The sequence below is a fragment of the Manacus candei genome, unplaced genomic scaffold, assembly GCF_025592945.1.
Source record: "Manacus candei isolate 608988 ecotype Guabito, Panama unplaced genomic scaffold, ASM2559294v1 h1tg000025l, whole genome shotgun sequence".
Lineage (NCBI taxonomy): Eukaryota > Metazoa > Chordata > Aves > Passeriformes > Pipridae > Manacus > Manacus candei.
In genome coordinates, this window is record NW_026138073.1 from 207,710 (window position 1) to 228,778 (window position 21,069).

At 38.5% G+C, this 21,069-nt stretch overlaps 2 protein-coding genes across 11 annotated transcripts in view; both read left to right on the forward strand.

Annotated features, from left to right (window-relative positions):
• NR2C2 (nuclear receptor subfamily 2 group C member 2) overlaps positions 1–19,069 on the forward strand; it is a 34,908-nt gene extending 15,839 nt beyond the window's left edge. For 8 of the 10 annotated variants that reach the window (XM_051788878.1, XM_051788870.1, XM_051788872.1 and 5 more), the window contains 8 exons: positions 581–674; positions 1,089–1,222; positions 3,366–3,543; positions 3,807–3,928; positions 4,449–4,588; positions 5,054–5,191; positions 6,745–6,850; positions 9,014–18,718. In XM_051788878.1, coding sequence (XP_051644838.1) covers positions 581–674; positions 1,089–1,222; positions 3,366–3,543; positions 3,807–3,928; positions 4,449–4,588; positions 5,054–5,191; positions 6,745–6,850; positions 9,014–9,188 — 1,087 coding nt within the window. In that variant the 3' untranslated portion in view covers positions 9,189–18,718. Of the gene's footprint in view, positions 1–580; positions 675–1,088; positions 1,223–3,365; positions 3,544–3,806; positions 3,929–4,448; positions 4,589–5,053; positions 5,192–6,744; positions 6,851–9,013; positions 18,719–18,805 lie in introns of those variants that run through there. The other 2 variants (XM_051788876.1, XM_051788877.1) reach the window with 2 other exon arrangements.
• A 231-nt stretch (positions 19,070–19,300) lies between these two features.
• Positions 19,301–20,680, forward strand: MRPS25 (mitochondrial ribosomal protein S25). The gene is made up of 4 exons (XM_051788881.1): positions 19,301–19,468; positions 19,589–19,695; positions 19,980–20,067; positions 20,304–20,680. Exons 1-4 carry the CDS (start codon positions 19,335–19,337, stop codon positions 20,494–20,496), a joined length of 522 nt encoding a protein of 173 aa, XP_051644841.1. The 5' UTR covers positions 19,301–19,334; the 3' UTR covers positions 20,497–20,680.
• The last annotated feature ends 389 nt before the right edge of the window (positions 20,681–21,069 follow it).

Sequence of the window (21,069 nt, forward strand, 5' to 3'; positions counted from 1 at the left end):
GCATCACTTAAGTAACAAATAAACTTCTTGCAAAGACTTTCTGCTGTCTCCCTAAATTAGATACAGCAAAGGGAAAGGATGTTTGATCAAAATGTAGCAGAAGTAAAGGCAGCAGAGATTTTATGCAGACCTTGATTGCGTGATTGTTTTTAACTGTATTTTGGAATGTAAAATATACTTCCATGACTTTTTCTTCAGTGCTGTCCATTGTCTAACTTGAAATGCACAGTTATGCCTTCCTCCAAAGTGCAATGTATAACTTGAGAGCTACTAGGTGACTTCTGAGAGCATGAGAAGACAACTTTTCTTAAAGCAAAATAAACCAGAATACAAAGCAAATGAGAGGATATGTATTTGGGAAGTTGTCATTGCTTTTGCACAGGAAAGGAAAAGATATTCCAGTCTTTCTGTCTTTCAAGCTACTTTTTGGAAACTGTTTCAGAAAGACTGAAGTCCTGATGAATAAACTGTGAGCTTCATTAAACTGTTAATTTAAAAACTTGTTTTATTCTGTCATAGGTAGTTACACATTCTTCTGATTAATGTAAAATACTATCAGATGCCTTATGCTTTTGAACAGGTCAGCAGGACTTCTTGATCCTGGAATGCTTGTAAATATTCAGCAGCCTTTGATCAGGGATGATGGTACAGTCCTCCTAGCTGCTGACTCCAAGGTATTACTCTTTCAGTTCAGTTCTGAACACACATATTAATTTGCTTAGATTATTTTAGCTATTGTATGTAGACTTAAATAGTTGTTACTCTTGAGAAGAGGTCATGGTAAGTCCAAAGAGCTTTACAAAGGGAGGTAATAAACTGATCAATAGAAATGTGGTTTCTTTTCACAAGTATGTTTCTGCAAAAGGTCAGCCACAGGTAGTTGCCCTTATGATACCTCCTCTGGGACTAGGATTGATAATTACAGTAGGATTTAAAGATCATTGAAAGCCATTGTTCTTCCTGTAGGCGTTCAGGAGGAAGGAAAAGGTACATAAGGGAAAAAATGCAAAAAGATTAAAAATGGGAAGAATTTATATATGATACATCAACTATAATTTTGATCTACTAATATTGTTCTTCCTTTTTAGGCTGAAACAAGCCAGGGTGCTTTAGGAACACTAGCAAATGTTGTAACATCTCTTGCTAATCTCAGTGAGTCACTAAATAATGGAGATACTTCTGAAGTTCAGCAAGAAGAGCAATCCGCAAGTGAGATTACACGGTATGCATTATATTTGCATTTTATTTAACAATTTGTGTTCTGTATGATGTATCCTTACACTCATTCACTGAAGGAATTTGGTTTTGTGACAGCAGACAGAGTACAGATTGTCCCTACTTTGAAACACGAAACTGATTCTTTAGGAATCAAGTTTGGCTGTTGTCCTCTTGTGAAGAACTGTGTCCTGCGTTACAAATACGGTTTTCTGAAGCTAGCTCAGATTTCATTCTCAGAAAAGTAATGAATTACTAGTTTGTGACCGTGAAAGACTCTGAGAATAGCAACACTTCAGTGCTGTTCAATTTCATAGGCATGTTTTATGTAAGGTTCTTCTGTGCAATGCTTATGCCCTTAGCCCTGCTCTTTAGGGGTCTTTATTACTTCAGATTTATTTTTGAGATTGTACTGCCAAAAACCTGCTAGTAATATAGGTTTAGAAAGAGTTTAAAGTCTTTATTGTCTTTATTAATAAAAAAATGTGAAAAAGGAAAATGAAATATTAAAATTTCCAGCAGAGCTTGGATTTGCATGGCTGGGGTTTTTTTGTTGGGTTTTTTTTTGTGGGGGAGTGGGGGTTAGGTTGAATTTAGCAGTATAGGAAAATAAGAAAAATACTTGGCCTCATAGCTGTCCATTGTTTCTCAAAAAGAAGATTTTTAAGAGGAGTTTAACTAAGGTTTTTAAGTCTTTTATTTATACTCTTCAAGTAAATGAATTGATATTTAAAAATACTGGACACCGCAACTTCGACTTTGTCAACCTCGTACTCTTTCTTTAAAGTAAAAAGAAATAAAATTCCAGAAAACCGGCCCCGAAACGTCTTGATAAAAGTAGTGGCAAAACAGCACTGTACTGTAATACTGTCCACTGGTATGAAATTGGAGCACAAAATTTTTCTTTACATCTAAACTCTGTTATCCTAAGGGAATTCACAGTGCTTTATTTGGGCACTGATCCAACAACAGCGTGAGTAAAAAGGAGTCCAGGGGTCAGACTCTCATGTTACTGTCATAAGAGTTCTAAGGCTCTGACTGTACTGTGAGATCAGGAGTGCCTGCCCATATCTCTTCTTAAGGGAAAGAAATTCAGGCCCGTTGTCTAGAAGAGAACCATATTATTCTCCACTGTTCCAAAAAATTGGACATCAAGAACAGGGACAAGGACAGGAATTCTGTTCTCCAGAGAACATCTGGTTTGTAATCCTCACCTAGTGTGTGAGAAGGTGAGAAAGGGGAGGATAGTGAATGGTAAGTGCAAAAGAATTGTTTAAGCCCACACAACAACTAAGCCCCTCAGCTACTCACTCACTCCCCCACCAGTGGGATCAGAGAGAGAATCAGAAGGGTGAAAATGAGAAAACTCATGTGTTGAGATAAAGACAGGTCAGTAGGTGAAGCAGAAGCCACACACATAAGCAAAGCAAAGGAATTCATTCCCTGCTTCCCATGGGCAGCAGGTGTTCAGCCATCCCCAGGACAGCAGGGCCCCATCGCATGTAACAGTTCTTTGAGAAGACAAAGCCATTGCTCCAAACGTCCCCCCACCTTATTTACTGAGCATGACATCATACAGTATGGAGTACCCCTTGGATCAGTTGGGGTCACCTGTCCTGGCTGTGTCCCCTCCCAACTTCTTGTGCACCCCCAGCTTCCTCACTGAAGGTGGCACAAGCAGCAGAAAAGGCCTTTACACTGTGCAAGCCCTGCTCAGCAGTAATAAAAACACCTCTGTGTTATCAACACTGTTTTCAGCACAAATCCAAAACACTACCCCATACTAGCTACAATGAAGAAAGTTAACTCTACCGCAGCCAAAACCAGCACAGCACAAGAGTCCTTTACTAGTACAAATACTAGGATAAAACTATCCGAGCGGGATTTACAGTAGTAAATCCTCCCCTACAGGGGAGATCTCTTACCAGTGATATGTGGGCAGCTCTGTTCCTTTTATTAATGTCCAGAGAGTGCAGAGGGACCAGATTGTAATGAAAAGTTGGACCTTGTGTCTTAGCATAAACAGTTCCTGTGTATGTTACCTCTATAAGTGGAAATGCTTTATAGTGTTTAATTTGTGCACTACTCTGAATTTTTTTACGGTGTAAGGAAGCGCTTTTTCATTGTTTATTTATTTATTATTTTTTAAGGGCATTTGATACTTTGGCTAAAGCACTTAATACCACAGATGGTACAGCAGCTCATACCTTGGCAGATGGGATGGATCCTACAGGAGGAGGGAATATTCATGTAATCAGTAGAGATCAGTCAACACCAATTATTGAAGTGGAAGGACCCCTACTTACAGATACACATGTCACATTTAAGGTATGTGCTTCTTTAAACATCTTACTAACATCAAACTAACACTTAAGATGTATGAGCTCTCTCCCACATAATTTCTTGCTTCCTATTCCCAATTTGCATTCCTTGCCCACAGTAATGAGTTATTTGGCATAGTTTTCATTCGATGATTTCTTGTCACACAGTTGCTTGTGACTGACTATGAGAGTAGTTTGAATGTTTTTGCTGGTTATTTCATCGATAATAAAAACCAGTTTGTGTCTGAACTGTACTTGTATTTTTTACAGCTGACAATGCCCAGCCCGATGCCAGAGTACCTTAATGTGCACTACATCTGTGAGTCAGCATCACGACTCCTTTTCCTCTCTATGCACTGGGCTAGGTCCATACCTGCATTTCAAGCTCTTGGGTAAGTGGACATATCCTGTTTGAACAGTTTGCTTTCGAATGAATTTAAGCACTGATCTGAACACTTTTCAGCTATTTTGAACTTTTTAGTTATGATATTGTTTAATTTTTAATGCATTTTTAAACTGTGCGAAGGCTATGCAATATTCTCTGTTTCAAAGAATAAAATAGAAGAGGGCAGAGGGGAGGATAACTACAATATCTGATGTTACTGTGTGGTTACAGAAACTAAAGGCAAATCAAAAGTAAGAATTTGTAAAAATTAAGTGGTTGTTTTTGATATCTTGCTAAAGAACTGATGAGCACCATTTCACAGATAACCTTAAATGGTTTCCTGTAGTTTGTATGTAATTTCTTTTTGCTTTCTGAAATACTAGTAATATATTAATACACGCCTTTTAGTAAAACGTTTTGCAATGCATTAATCCTTATTATTAATTGTTATAAATAACATAATTACACATAGGGTAATACCAACCTGATATGCAAACTACCTAGAGGTGACTTTCTGCTGTTTACAGGCAAGACTGTAACACAAGCCTTGTGCGTGCCTGCTGGAATGAACTGTTTACCTTAGGCCTGGCACAGTGTGCACAGGTGATGAGCCTGTCTACCATCCTGGGAGCTATTGTCAACCACCTCCAGAACAGCATACAAGAAGGTATGTTTTCAGTTCTGCTAACAATACAGAGATTTGTATAACATTTCTCATGACATGTTTCCTAATCAGTGGCGAAATTGTTCACCTGGATCGAGGGGAAGGTGAAGCCTTCTCTTGCATAAGTACCTTTCCTCTGGTGATCTATAATTCTGTTGCACTGACCTCACAGAGATACCTGAGGGTATCTACTGTGGTAGTTACATCACTGGAAAAAGATTGGTGTGGCAGATTATGCTATCCTGGCAAAATTACAGAAGAGTTAACATTCTGTTTGCTAGCCCTGTCTTTCGCTCAACTTTATAAATCTTTGCTTCCATAATAATTTAGGCCATCCTTATATGTTAAGTGGTTTTAAGACAGTGAAAGACTTGAAAATATCGCTTGACTTGGTTTATAAAAGTGTATTTGTTGATATATCAGAAGTGCTTGAGCTCACATGAAATAGTAAGCAATATCTTTTTGCAGATAAACTTTCTGGAGACAGAATAAAGCAAGTCATGGAACACATCTGGAAACTTCAGGAGTTCTGTAACAGCATGGCCAAGCTTGATATTGATGGATATGAATATGCATACCTTAAAGCTATAGTCCTTTTTAGCCCTGGTAAGGAATTTAGTAACCATATCTCTTTAAATAATAAGCATTAGTATGTTAACGTTTTAGCAATTTTTAAATGAGACTAATGTCTTGAGATGAGACTAATCTGGTAAGTTGCAGATAAAATGATTGTTTCATAATGATTACCACAAACAATATGTGTTTTAAAATAACTTTGAAGCAACATATCCATGTTATTTACAGTTCCAATATGTCAGGTGTTTCCTGTACATCTACTTGGAAGACTAGACTCTCAAGTTACCTTCATCTGGGAATCTATGAGTAAAAAGTTATCTGGGATGTGTGTAGTAGCAATATTAATGCAGTAAATGGTGGGAAGGATTAGAGGAAATACATTCTCGGAGTAACAAAAAGAAATTTACTTCAATTTTTATACTCTCATAAGAGGACTAGCTGAAATATGAGCAGAAATACCACTCTATTTTATATGAAAATTCCACAAAATCTCTGAAACTAAATGTAAATAGGCTGTCTTCCATTTGTTACCAAAAAAATTACAGCAGACAACTAAAGTATAATGAAGTTTTTATGAGATATGAGGATTTACTCAAAGAAGACACTTGATTTTCTGGAATGGTAAGGTAAGGATATTAAAGAAATTGGAAGTGACAGTCTTTTCAGCAAAGGTGGAAAAATGTTTCTAGGACACAGAAAGGTTAATCTAAAACTGCTGACAGGCTGAGTGAAAGGGAAACTTATTCAGAAATGTATATTATTTATTAAGGTATTTACCACCCTGAATTTAACAAAATAAAAAGGAAAGGGATATCTTCTTATTGGTGTGTTGGTTTTTTTGTTTGGTTTTTTTTTTTTTTACATTAGTATTATTTTTCTTTTTGTAATAAAACTTAATTAGAAGATATTGGTCTCCTAAAATGTTCTTTTGCCTTTTTTTTGTTTGTTTTTGCAGATTGTCCCATTAGGATTAGGTTTATTAGGGTTTTTATTCAAGTTGTTAAAGCGAGAAACTCTCCAAACTCTCCAGAGGTAGCTCTGTCCTATTTCAAGGGACAAGCAGTTTGGACACAATGAAGATATGTGGGCATAGTAAGATAGATGATATTTTCTGGGTTTGGGTTTTTTCTCAGATCACCTGACTGTCTGAGGAGCTGAGCCAGCTGGAATTAAAACATGAGACAGACTTGGGAAGGTTAAGAAATTGATTTGTCAAGAAAACAACCCTAGGTATTGCTCAGTCAGCATGGTTAGAAAAATCACAGAGGCAAACATTTAAATTTAAACCAACAAGGTTAGAAACATAAGCTCGGAGTATCATTGCCTGATACATACCTACAGGCTTAATCTTTGTCCACTTTCTTGTGAATAACACATGACTATGGAGAGAAAAGTGAGCAAGCTAATTCTGAAGCCAAGAAGCAAACGTTCAACTGAGTGGTTTCCTTTATACAGCTAACATGTTAAACATCACAATACCAGAGAAATATTTCATTGAAATGAAATGTGAGAATCTTATAAGTACATCTCTTTCACAATGTATAGGGAACCAATCGACATACAGAAATGTTTTGTTTCTTTAGATCATCCTGGTCTGACCAGTTCAACCCAAATAGAAAAATTCCAGGAGAAGGCACAGATGGAATTGCAGGACTATGTACAAAAAACCTATCCAGAAGATACTTATAGGTATTTATTGTCTATAGTATCCAAAGTAACATTGTGGGCCGTAGCTAACAAAAGTACCAAATAACATCATTGATGTAAAAAAATTTCCTTTTTGACATCTGGGGGTTTATTGACTGTTGATGAAAAAGAACTAGAATCTCATTCATAAAAGCAAGCAGGTTTTGGTTAAGCAAAAAGATTGTTTAAAGATACGTAGAAGCAAGAACAGCTGTCTAGCTTCTTCCATGTAAATTTAATTTATGAGTATTTTCTTGGGTTTTGAGGGGTTTCTTTGAGCCTCGTTGTCATGTTTAGAAAAGTAAACAGACTTTATTAGAAGTCTTGAGAACAACTGCTTCAGCTGACTCAAACTTTAGTTCACGCTGCCTTGTTTTTTGAGTTATTATCTCAAAACCTCTTTGATGACTAAAAGTTGATTATCATCCTTTAAATGTTTTTCAAGTTACATATGCAGAGAAGTGTTAAAATTGCCAGTTTATAGGTCTTGGAAAAACAAGGATTACATGTGACAGGGAAGAGTAACCAACTCTTAAGCTTCTGTTTGTAAGAAATTCCCACATCCTACTTATTTTCTCCTTTAGCTTCTTTTTTTTTTATTAGTTTCAAAGGTAGATAATCTTTGAAATTATCTAGGTTGGTTTTTTCGCCCCTCAATTGTTTCTGTTTCTTATTTGCTAGAAATGGTTATCCTATTTTCTAACAATCTCCATCAAAACTGTTTCAAAATTCATCAACACAATGATTTTTTGCATTACCAGACAAATTCTAACTTCTGTCTAACAGTGTATCCTGTGAAAGGTATCCTCATCTAAAGAAGCAGTCCCATACATTTAGGCAAGGTCTGAGGGTGATGTAATGAAAAAAAAAAAAAGAAAAAAACCCAAACCTGTCTGTAAAGAAGAGAGCTTCTCTGGTTTCTGCACTGATCTTACAGAGTTAACATTGTGTGGTGCAGTGAAGATGAGATTCTCTACCTCAGAAATATCCTCAAATCCCACATTCTGCTGTGTACAATTCAATCATTCTGTTTTAATTTGTGAGAGCTGGATAGTTGCCATAAAAATAAATACAGAATTTGTTCCATAGACTTACTTCTCTTAATAGTGGCTCAGGGAAGAAAATCAGAGTTACATTCCACAAGCAGTAATCTGTATTTTGACTGATAGTGTCTATATCTCCATGCTCACCCATAGACAAGTGTAGAGAGCAAATCTGATTATTTCTGAGCAACTGAATACTGCCACAAATTGAGATAGAAGACAAGAGTTATAAGTTTCACAGAATCAACAGCACAGCTTGAATCTTTTTTCAGTTTTGCCCCAAAGTTTACAAGATATGGTATATTAGCAGAATGGACCTTATGTATTTTGTCCATAGATATTCAAGCATTTTCCAGAGCACCTGTGGTCAGTGCTACCTAAGGTTTGCTATTACGTAGTTCTCGTTCAGAAAATTTATTTGATTTGGCATTCATGATGTACATCTGCCATATAAATGACAGCAAACTGCTTTCATCACTGTCCTTAATTTCATATACATGGAAAGTCCAGCAACTCACTACAATCACTTTGTTATATTAGGTATCTGTTAACATCCTGGTAAATAAAACCCCACAGCATTTGGCAATATGTGTGTGCTTAACAGCACATCACCCCAAATTCCTTTTCTCATTAGAAGCCAATTCTCTTTTTTCCTTTTATATATATTCAGTCCTGTTCTTGCTTTCTGGTTTGGCATGAAGTTGCTAGGCAACTGAGTACTATGCTGTTTATGGCTGAAATTTTAATTAAGCATTTTACTCTTAAAATTGTGCAAATGTTCGCACTAATCAATGTGAATACTATTAGTCTCATCTTGTCCTTCCAGAGTTGGGAATTTCAAAAGCAGGCCAAGAGAATTGTGTGTTTGTACATACATGTTCTGCCTACAAAGGGCATTAACATGTCTCTTTCATTGGCAAACCACAAAACTACTTGGTGGCTTTTCATTTCACTCGCAGCATAGAAAGGTGGCCATTTTTTTGTGGCAGCCAATTACCTTTAATTGCTTCTTTACTCCCGTTTATGAGTTAAGGTAATAATAAAAGCAGATTCAGGTCTTTAGCCACAAAGTATCTTAAGCTGGTTTTATATGTATTTATAATCCACTGAACTTCTTTTTCAGGCTAGCCCGGATCCTAGTTCGCCTGCCAGCACTTAGGCTGATGAGCTCTAGCATTACCGAGGAACTGTTTTTTACTGGTCTCATTGGAAATGTTCCCATTGACAGCATAATCCCCTACATTCTCAAAATGGAAACAGCAGAATATAATGGTCAAATAACTGGCACATCTCCATAGTGGGAACAATGCAATTCAGTGGATCGAAGTAATTTTCGTAAAAAACATATAATTACGAAGTTAAAAGAATAGCATTTTGGCTTGTGCAGATAATTCCAACTTGTTATCAGTTTCCTGAACAGATTTCTCCTTGTCTCTTTCCTGATGTTGACAAAATTTAAGCAGCTACTAAAAGACCTGCTATAGAACCTTTTCTGCCACAAGGAATATTTTTGCTGCCTTTCATTTAAAAGGCTATAGATTACTGAACATACTTTTCACATGCTTTGTATTTAGAAATTATCAGTGGTTAAAAAGAGTTTTATAATATCAGAGATTAGTAATAAAATTACTTTAAAAGTAAAAAGAACAGTATGTATATATTTAAAAATATCCTTGGAATTAATGTCTAGTAAATGCCAGGGTATAATACTAGCACTTTGTAATCACTTCTTGTCAAAGTGACAGCATCATCAACATCCTGCTTATGAGTATGGAAAAGGAAAAAAATGCTTATGTCCTTAGTCAAAATGCCAGTGATTTTTGTGAAAAGGTAGAATGCTATAGGAGACAATCATTTATCTACAAAAAGTCACTTGCTCTTATGTTATGCATGAAATATTAATGTGGATTCTTAAATCAGACATCCACATTATATGAAACTATACACTGTTAAATTAGTGCAGTTGTAATTCATAGTACAATGCAGTCATAGTAACTATTATGTGCTACAAGAATTACCCCACACTAAGAGGAAAAAAAGTGTTTCTTGCCACAGTAATGATGAAATATTCGGGTTCCTTAAAGTGTGTATTCAGACCAACACAATCACAACACGTGTTATTCTGAAATCAAGCCTTTTGACTGTGGGGAAAATCAGTCATTAACTGGAAGAACAATAATTTTCAAGTAGAGCTGTGTGATGCTTTTTAGTATGCTCTTTATATTTTCAAATTTACTACTTCTCTCTACACTCCTGAATACCCTCATCATCCAGTCACAGGTACGATTTAAAACCTGAAATATGTAGAACCTGTGGCTGTCAGCAAGAGTATATTACAAAGCTCTCTCACTTTATTAACTTCCCACCTCCTTCTCTCTCACTTTATTAACTTCCCACCTCCTTCTCCCTCCCTCACTGAGCACTCCCGGTTTTGCAGTGCTCTCGACCTTCCTGTGACTCAGTTTGAAACCAAAATATAGTTAGGATTTACTCTCAGTCATGTACGATTGCAGTTAATGACTGATACATCATGGAGTTATAAAATGGACTACTTTTTAATTGTCTCGAGTGATAAGCCATCAACATATCTTCTAGTATTGGTCATTAGCTGCTAACAGCTTTCATTTTAGTATAATTTATTATTATGGAATTCAAGTATTTTAAACAATCAAAGTTTTTTAAAAAATGTCATGGCAATTAATACTTTCATCTGATCCTGGCTCATTAGATTCATCAAATATTTTAATTATTTGTATTGTAGAGGCATTTTTACTTTTGTAGTTTTATGTGACAAAAATCTGATTATATGTTCAGCACTTTCGTTTTTCTTCTGTTACTCATATTTATTTAGAAACATCAACCAGGTTGGTGTTCATGTCTTTCAGAGTCTGAATTGGAGCTAAAAGATCTTAAGCAGCTCTAGGTGAGGCTTCTGAAGTAATAAAAAGTCCTGACCTGGTATACTTCATGCTCATTAGGGGGCTCACATTTGTAGCACTCAGTGTGGAACAGAAAGCTATTTAATTTTAACTTCTGGATGCATTAATGTCTTTTACAGTTACCATTGTTAGTGCATTTAGAGTCTTCTCAGAAGGGTGTTACAAATAGTTCAATATACATGCAGAGATTTGTAATATTGCACTTTTATTTCTCCTGGCTTTTGCTATAGCAAATGAAATTGTCATGTTATTAATGTGATGGAAGATCTACCCTCTGTATGTGAAGTTAGCTGGACTGCAGAATTGAGTACCAACCATTTGATTGTGGTGTCCCTGCTGGTGGGATTGTGTCAGAACTTCTGATGCACAGTCCCTTTGTTAAGGGTACACAACTTTAAAATCAATGGTGCTATTAACATCAGAAGCAGTACCTGCCTTGGAAAGAGTTGGGGCCATTTTTGTTAAAATTTAAAATTTTATTCGGTTATGTCATAGTTCTAAAAGCAGAATGCATTGAACTATTGTGATATTTTTCATTGCAAAAAAGAGATTATGGAGTTTGATTTGCTTTCAGTATTTCATAAAAATCATTTAAGCAGATAAGTAAGCATTGTTAGTGGCAAATGAAATATTCCTTAGCACAAAAACTAGCCATTGTAATATTTGTTTTTAATCTAAACACACCAGATGGCTTTTTCTTTGCAAACATCATTTCAACTTCTGATTTTTCAAGTAAAAAGGCCTCATTTTCTATACAAAAATATTTTCCTAATTTTTATTACTTGTGCTGTGATCATAACAGTTCAGCAAACAAAATAAAGGCATTACAATTTTTTTGGGAACAGAGGGATCACATGAAATAAAATTTAAAATATATACCTTGCATTACATTTGTAAACCAAAATGGTGAGTATCATGCAGCTCTGTTTACAAATAAACTACACTCCCCACAAATGCGAGTCCACATAATGATCTCCTTGATCAAACTCTGGTAGTCGCTTACTCTGCAAATAGTTCCCTGCTTGTTAGGGATAAAATATTAATTTTTGTAAGTTGAGTAACAACCATGCAATCATAGTTAGGTTTTATTTATTGTGCATGCATTTAATAGATGAAATTAAGCAGTTCCATAATTAAGATTCGGATATTACCACCTAAAAGCTATAAAGTCTCTCTTTCCATAGCATTATCAGCATGATTTGCTGGCTTTCAGTAGTCAGAACCAAGCTAGTTAGTCCTGATGCCATTAACAAAAAGGGCTTTTTCTGACTATACACTATTTTGGTTCCAAGACTAACATTTTGGATTGTAGAAATTTGGACTATGATGGCAAGTTCCTAGGGCTGAAGAAATATTCAGAATCTAAAACTTTTTGTATATTTGAATATTAGCTATAAATAAAAGGATAGTTGTGATGAGTAACCTAAGACTTCTTTCTCACATTCCGGTTAAGGGCTGTTGTAAAAGTGAGACAAAAATTTGGCATCTGATGGAGACACACTGAAAGGAATCACTTAAAACACTGCTATACAAAAGTATAAACCATCTTCTCCAGTGCAGTAGGGCTGCTTTGCACTCAGTTTCAAGTTTAATCACAAACTGGTTGAGGTTGGAAGGGATCTCTGAAGGTCATGTGGTCCACCCACTCTGCTCAGGTGCTACTGCTATGTAGCACCTGTTGGCAAGGACTGTGTCCAGGTGTCCTTTGAACATTTCCAAGGATGGAGACTCCACAACCTCCCTGGGCAACCTGTGCCAGTGCTTGGTCACCCTCAGAGTGAAAAAGTGTTTGCTGCTGTTTGAGGGAACCTCCTGTGTTTCAGTTTGTGGCCACTGCCTCTGGTCCTGTCACTGGGCAGCCCTGAGAAGAGCCTGGCTCTGTCTTCTTTGTACCCTCCAGGTACTTGTACACATAGAGGAGATCCTCCCTGAGCCTTCTCCAGGTTGAACAGTTCCAGCATTCTCAGCCTTTCCTCATGGGAGAGATGCTCCAGTCCCTTATCATCATTTTTTTGAACTCTCTGCAGTATGTCCCTGTCTCTCTTGTACAGACACAGCCCTCCAGGTGTGGCCCCACCAGTACTGAGTAGAGGGGGAGGATCCCCTCCCTCAGCCTGCTGGCGATGTTTTGCCTGATGCAGCCCAGGACACCATTAGCCTTCAGCAGAGCAGGGAGTGTTCCTGACTCATGTTGAGTTTGGTGTCCCCTGGGGCCTGCAGGTCCTTTTCTGCTGACCTGCTTTCCAGCATATGTGGGTGCCTGGGCTTGTTCCTCAAAAGAGACAGGACTTTGTGCTTCCTCTCTTTGAACTTCCTGAGGTTCCTGCCAGCCCATTTCTTCAACCTGTCACAATCCCTCTTGGTGGCAGCAGGACCTGGTGGTGCATCAAGCAGTGGAGCTGCTAATCTAGCGGTGATCTGGGTGTCATGTAGCAGTGGAGCTATTTTAGCTTGCTCAAAAAAATCTTCTTTTCCTTGTACATCCATCAGAAGATAGATCTTCAAGAGGCACAGAACTGATGAAGGAATTTTCTGCCAACAGTATAGGCATTGTTTGGTAGCAGTAGAAAAGGCACATCTAAGGAAAATGAGCCTCAGAAAGTCATTTGGGCTCTATGTATTAACCTTTAACATTATTTTCAGCCTCTTCTGATGACTGGACTTTTAGGCTGCTTTGACATAAGGAAGGTAGAACAGTGCACACAGTACGGCTGCAGCCAAGTTTTACACTGTCTCTGCACAAAATACAAGGCTGATGTAGTTCTTGTAATTTCTGAGCTTTGTTTCATCCCTTCTGCAATGACTGGAAGATGGTAACAGGCTAATCTTAGTAGCTTTACTTTTAAATTAATTTTATTTTGTTTTTCCTTTGAAAGGGCAAACATTTCCTTATGGATATGGGACAGGAGAGTTTTTTATTATTGTAACAATTATTGAAAAACTTTCTTGATTATTAAATATTGTTTTCCTAAAGGCCAAATTTAAATGCCAAACTTGTATGTGTAAAACTTGGAGTCAAAGGATCACAGCTGCAAAGTGATTCTAAGAAAAGTTCATCTCACTGAAGCTCTACTTAGTGCCTAAAATTTACTTTCTCCAGAATTTTTGAGGTCCTGTTTCTGCAGCTCTTGAAATAAAAATATTTTAACTCGGTAGAAATACAGTGATAAACTATCTGATTAGATTTATCTGAACTTGAGCAAATGTGTATATTAGTCATAATTCATTCAAACAAATGTTAAAATTCTGTGCTCACTGAAACTGGGACATTCAGGGAATGATAATGAGGCAATAATGTCCATTGTCCATGTGCTTCATTTGTTTTCCAACTCTTATGAGAAGGAACTGGATTTGCATCTTGTAGGTAAAAAGCATTTTGGGCTAGCTTTATACTACTGATTTTTATTGCATTTGTGACAAGTGCAAGAAGGTATACTACTTTTCTTCCCTTTATTTACTTATATTGGACTAGAGAGACACACAACTAACACCATGTGTAAAAGTCCTCTTTCTCTGCCTATTTACAATTTACAAAAGCTGCAATGCTTTTGGTGTCAGTGGAGTTACTCTGGCATGAAACTGGTAGAAGAGGAAAAAATTATCTTCAGGGAGAGATCCTTCTAAGGGATCATGCAAGCCTTTGTTTTAGCTGCCTTAAAATGTTAGATTATTAGAGCGGCCTAGTTTTCAGAGCACTCTGGGGCAAGAAACTACTGTTGGTCTCCACGTGATGTCATTTACCAACCCTCCTTTTACCATCTTCTGAAGCCCTTGGTTCCCCAGGCAGCCACAGTGGCTCCAGTGGAGAGCTCTGACTCAAGGTCTCTGCAGAATCCAGCTGGCTCTGCATTGCCATTCCAGTCCCCTTTGGCAAAGGCACGTTCTGAGGCTGCGACAGAGAAACCAAGTCAGGGCTGAAGCTTCCAGGTGAAAGTAGTTTCCTGACTCTTGTTTCTCCTTTGATAGAGACTGTAAAACACTTCTGTGGTTTTTTATTGTTGTGTATAGTACACAGGACTCACAGATTCCTGAGTGAGTTCAGCCGGGATATTGCAGATGTCAGTAGATTTTCCTGCCTATTAAAATTAAGACAGTAGTTAGGATCACCTGCTGTTTAACTAGTAAGAGATAATTAAAAAAAAAAAAAAAAAGGCACCAAATAGCATGAGTAGCAAATGGTGTTGGGAATGCAGTTTAGCCAGGAAGATGGAAGTGGGAATTACTGTGCTGAGGATACTGCCCAAGCAGTGCCAAAGCAGCTTCCTGCACTGACAGCACGAGGTAGGGCCCTGTTGGAATCAAGTGCTGTGAGCAGTGGAACTGGCAAGTCAGTCAGACGTGCACAGGTGTACCAGCAGATACCTACTGGATGATATCCTGAAAAGAAAAAAAAAATGTTGATTTTTCTGTTTGAAATCCCTTTCTTCCCCTCCAGTTAGTCTTTAGAGTGCAAAACCAGGGTAGGTTGGGGTTTTTTTCACCTACTCTCATCCATAGGAGAAAAAGCAGAAATGCCAGCAAACACAGGTAGGTTCCCATCTGTCTCAGGGCTTTGCCACACTGACCCACACAGCCACAGAAGAGCTTTTGCAGTGGTTGGCTCTGGTGATGAGCATGGGCCAGCTGTGAGAGCAGCACGCAACAGCTGCAGTCCTGCTGAGGCCATGGTCACCCTAGGGAGGAGAGGGATGAGCAGAGGACAGATTGCCAGCATCTGCTCAATCCTGAGGGACAGAAAATTAGTTTAAGGAACAGCTTTATATGAAAAAAGTTACTATGAGGGCATGGCAAAGGGAAGAAAATGAAAACATTTACTTTTTGCACCTTTTAATTCTGAAGTTTCTGAGTTGTTTTAACAGTAAATATTCCTGAACTAAATTCAGGTTTATTGTTTGATGAAAAATGTCATTAACCCCTCTTGTTAGATAATGCTACAACCCTACTTCAGTTGCAATCAATGTTATCAACATTATGGTGGGAATTATTTTTGAAGAAAACTTAAAGCTTTATTTATACTGAGGTTGCAAGTTAAAGTACAATTTTTTGGTAAACTTTAGATGCTCTAAATATATTGGACTTGGAAAACATCAAAGGCTAGAAATATCTTATTACTGAGTTTTTTGTTGTGAAGTCATACACTAAGTTCATCACAGGTAATACTGTCATGATGTTCTATAATTCCCACAGCCTGTTCAATCCTCTGAGTTATGTGAATGCTTTGAAAATGGCTTATTATTATTGTTAAATTCATGCCTGTCTCCTTTCTTTTTAAAGGGTTTCATAGAGTTGTACCTGTCTTTATTTTGTGCCTCCCACCACTGTGCATTTCTGCATGTTCAGTTGTAAAACTCACTCGAGCAGCTGATGCATATGTACATAGCTGTATGTATGTGTGTATGAATGTATATGTTTATACCTCTGCCTGAATATATTCTGTACAGTGTATAGAAAACCCCTACTGTGTGTATATATGTACAGACATGGAGCCACTATTCATCCATTCTATGTGCTAAAGCTTTTCGTTCACTTGCTAATTCAGAGCTTCCTTGTTTGCATTTCTTAGCCCAAACTAAACTTATCATCACCTAAGCAGATGAATCCTCCTGAATTTCAGAGCTTTGCAGATTTTTTTCTAAGCCAGTCTGAATTCAATATTTTCTGTTCAGAACTGACAAATGTATTTCATGAATTTTCTGGCTTTTACATTACTCCCTTCACCTTTTCTCATTTGACCTGCAGAAGTCGCCGAGTGAATAGTTAATTGAGCATATAATGGCTGTTAAAAACAATTAACAAATAACTACAGTTATAGAAAATACTTCCCTGCTCTCAATCCGTACTCATTCTCTTTCAGCCTTCTGAGATACTCTCTAGTAAAGTTGCATTTTGCAGTGAAGCTTGGTAAGAGATTGATACTCTTTAAGCCTTTGGCAGTGGCAAATTGAAACCAAACCAACTTTCCCTTTATTGTTGAACTGTAGCACACAGAACAGGAGACAATGAATGCTGTTTAACAAATCAATATTCATATTGCCATAGTGATCACATGAAACCAACCTGTGAGTTAAATACAGACTCAGTGCTCTGTTCACTGGAACAGCAGCTCTGGGACAGTGGTAATTAAACAGGAGGGACATTGCAGGTAGCTTGTTGCTTAGCGAGCACTAAAACTTCTTCAGGATTTTGACAATGAATTTCAATTCAATCAAGCTGAACAAAGCTTGATTTAATTGTCCGAGTAATGTCCATTTTCTTGTTCTTTCCTTTGCTTGGCCTGGAATCTGCTCAGCTCCTGCACTGCATGTGACGTTCCCACTGTCCGTGTGGGGCCTGAGCACACAGTTGTGAAATGAGTTGTGCAGTAAGACAGTTTATTATTCATAAGGAGGACTTAAACATTTATATTATCAAAATATAAATAGTTCATGTTCTTTTTCCCTTCTGATGAAGTTACAAAGGGAGCCTTCTGTAAAATAAATGTATTAACTATGGGGTTTTAAAAAAGCATTTCACAGACCACGTAGGGAGTTCAGCAAGTCTTGTTTTTGTCATATTAAAAAGGTGAAGCAGACTTTTCTGGGCATTTATTTCCACTTTCTGTACTCCATGTGGCAAAGACTTGTGTATGTTTAGGCAGATAAGCAGACATCAGTCAAAATAATGGGAGCTTCTTGCATGCTCACATTATTTTATAAAGTGAACCACAAGTGTGAGTCAGGCTTTGTGCTTGAAAGGTCTTTGCTGTGGAAAATGTTAAGAACATTCTCTTCTGCATTGGCAATAAATGTTTGTAAGCTTTTGTTTCAAATTTAGGAAAAAAAGGGTAACGTTTCAGAACTTAATTTTTGCGATTTTCAACAGGAAAAATATTTAAATTAATGGCAGGAATTCCTGTGACAGGTGATCCTTCATTGGTCTGGACAATTGGTGCTGTTTGAGCTCTCGCTTTCCTCTTTAAAGGTGAATGGAAATCTGAATGTCTGTTAATGTTGTACTGCAGGAACAGTTTTAAAGATTAGGAAGCTAATTGGGGTATTAACCAAGATTAAATCTGTTAAAAAATCCAATTTTTAATTTGGAAAAAAAACCCCATATTTTACAATTGTCAAGTTGTTTTATATCCACATCTGAATTGTTTGTATTTTGAAAGACGAAATGTTCTCAAATGTAGTGGCAATAAAGGCTCTGTGATAATAAAGCACGGGTCCATTTAAAGATATTTTTGATGATCGTAGGTTAAAAGTAGGACTGAGTAAATTTCAAACAAAAAGAAGTCTTTAAGAAGAAAACATTCTACCTACAGACTGGATGTGTTAAATTTTTCATATATGGAATCAATGTTAAATGATGGAATATTTTTAATAATTATTCTGTACTCTGAAGTACATTGCAAGCCAGTGTTCAGTTTCCTAACTGAAAACTGCACATTAAGTGTTTTATCTGTTTGGCACACCAGGGAGTGCTGAGCTCCTACAAAAAGCAAATTTTTATAAAAGGAAGCATCTACTTTTAATTCCTTGGGATATTTTCTGGATATCTCTGTTCATTATAACTTAGAAAACTAATGTTTATGTTATTTTATTTTTATTTCAAGTTAAAAACTTTGCAAAAGTTGTTAATTTCTCACAGCTTCTTCTGTGAAATAAGCATTGTTGTGTGTGATAGCATTTAAAAATAATAGCATGTTCTTTTTTTAATCGGAATTTTATATCTAATCAATGTATTCAATCACAAAGAGGAATTTGCATTGTTGTGTTTGTATATAGAGTATTACAGTGCATGATTTAGCTTATGCATTTTATTAAATGCTGTTTAAATGTGGCATTATGTTGTTGTGGTTAATACTAGCTAAATGAGGTTTATACCATTAAAGTGAATTACACATATAACTGCATTCTTGAGTTTTATTTTTAAGGTCACTATTTTCTCTTAAACGGGAGGTATCTAAGCCAAATACATAATTTACTATCTTTTAGGGAGAAACAGCATTTTGCCTTCACTACCGTGGTTATCTTATGAGAGATTTAACCGGGTCTGATACAGAAGAGAAATCCCATGAACTTTACTGACTCCAGGGAGCTGCTCTAGGAGGAGAGAAAGCTTTTCCTAAAGTTTTACTTCATCTTGAACAGCCAAGTTTTTAGTAGTCACAAACCTGTAGCTGATGTGCTCAGGGCACCCGGCCCTGGCAGGTGCGCGGACAGAGCGCAGGTACCGCCGGGGCCCGGGCGGGCGCCACCGCAGCCCCTGAGGCTCCGCCAGTGCCGACGCTGACACTGGCCCGGCCCCTGTCCTAGTCCCAGTCCCCGACCTGGCCCCGGTCCCGGTCCCGGTGCTGGTCCCCGACCCCCGTCCCGACCCCCGTCCCGACCCGAACCCAGACCCGGAACCGGCCCCAGGCCCGGTCCCCGACTCCCGACCCGGCCCCAGACGCGGCCCTCGCTGAGGGCGCCGCCCGCCAGGGGGCGCGCGGGGCCGGTCCCGCCCCTTCCGGCCGCCGCCGCGATGCCCATGAAGGGCCGGTTCCCGATCCGGCGGACCCTGCGCTACCTCAGCCAGGGCGATGTCGTGTTCAAGAGCGCGGTGAAGGTGATGACCGTGAACTACAACACAGCGGGAGAGCTGAGCGAGGGCGCGAGGTGAGCGCGGGGCGCGGCGGGAGCGCGGGCGGCCCCTGCAGAGACACCGGGGCTTGCGTGGGCCGCGTCCTCCGCGGAGACGCCGCGCCAGCTCCTGCGTGCTTTTCTCCTCCTTTCCAGAAAGTTCGTGTTTTTCAACATTCCCCAGATCCAGTACAAGAACCCCTGGGTGCAGATCATGCTGTTCAGGAACATGACCCCCTCGCCCTTCCTCCGGTTCTACCTGGGTAGGTCCCGCCCGGGCCGCGGGAGCTGCGGCGTCACAGCCGCGATCGTGTCGTTCGAGGCTCGGCGGGGAAAGGAGCTGCTTGTTGGGAAAAGCGGCTTTACCCCTCGGCAGCTCCCCTAGAATTGCCCTCGTGGAGATTTCGCTTTTCCACTTAAACCTTGCGTCGTACATTAACTGCAGCAGGGCCGCGGATCTCTCTGTTGTGTGTTTACATCCTCTCTGAACAGTGTGCAGGAGGGATATGGTACTATTTAATACAGGATTATGAATTTTTCTTGACAGACAATGGAGAACAAGTTTTGGTTGACGTGGAAGATAAAACCAACAAAGAGATAACAGAGCACATTAAAAAAATCCTGGGGAAAAGCAAGTAAGTAAAATGTAATAAGGTAATGTACCATCCAGCATACAGAATACAATGCATGCAAACTTTTGTCAGGAATACAGAAGGAAATACTACTATTCCCAGACAAAACTGACACAAGCTAGGTAAAGTTCACAAGCTAAGAACTGTAAATCCATCTTTCTGGTAAACTGGGTCCAGGGAAAGGAGAGGAAATGCTGTGGTTCAGGCTTTTGATAGTAACAAACAGATCTCTTTTCTAGAGAAACACTTGAAAAAGAGGAAAGAGAAAGGAAAAAACTATCACATCCAGCAACTTTTGGGCCCAAGAAGTATCATCTGCGAGAATGCATGTGTGAGATTGAAGGCCAAGTTCCCTGCCCTGCTTTTGTGCCACTGCCCAAAGAGATGAGGGGAAAATACAAAGCTGCTATGAAAAATGAAGCATCAGCCTGACAAGTCGTGCAAGCTGTTTTTCCTCAGGGCTGGATGATGGCGGTGCTTCAGTGAGAGACAAGAGCTCACAGTTCCTGGAAACAGGAATAAGCAAGTTCATTCAATACAGACAACCCTGCCTCATAAATCTTGCAGCTACAACTAGAATAATTCAAGTGAAAAATAAATAAAAGTTAAAACCACAGCTTTTTTGGTGCCAGTTTTACAAAGTATTAGTCAACAGTGGAAAATGGAATTACTTGGAGCCTTATTTCCTACTCATGCCTGCAGGTAAATGATGAAACCATTATGGCAAAACCAATATTGTGTTTTCTTTGGGACAGAGAGGCTAGACTAACAAATTAATTTATCTTAGAAGCAGCAGAGAATTCCATAATTTCCTTAACAGTCCATACAAAGGAGAACCGTGTCTTGAATTATCAACTTCCAGCAAATCCCAGCCAGCAAGTCCATTGTGCTTCAAAGTCCTGTGCTGCTATATAACTCCTCTTACCTCAAACATCCTCCCTGCACATAGTCAAAAAACCCTTCTAAATCATCACAGCTTCTGCCTCACCAAACAATACAGAATAC

Excerpts from the sequence above, each read along its gene's own strand:
- MRPS25 (XM_051788881.1), top strand. The coding sequence starts at position 19,335 with ATGCCCATGAAGGGCCGGTTCCCGATCCGGCGGACCCTGCGCTACCTC. Across the intron at positions 19,469-19,588 it reads GAGCTGAGCGAGGGCGCGAG|AAAGTTCGTGTTTTTCAACA; the intron begins GTGAGCGCGGGG and ends CCTCCTTTCCAG. Across the intron at positions 19,696-19,979 it reads CTTCCTCCGGTTCTACCTGG|ACAATGGAGAACAAGTTTTG; the intron begins GTAGGTCCCGCC and ends TTTTCTTGACAG.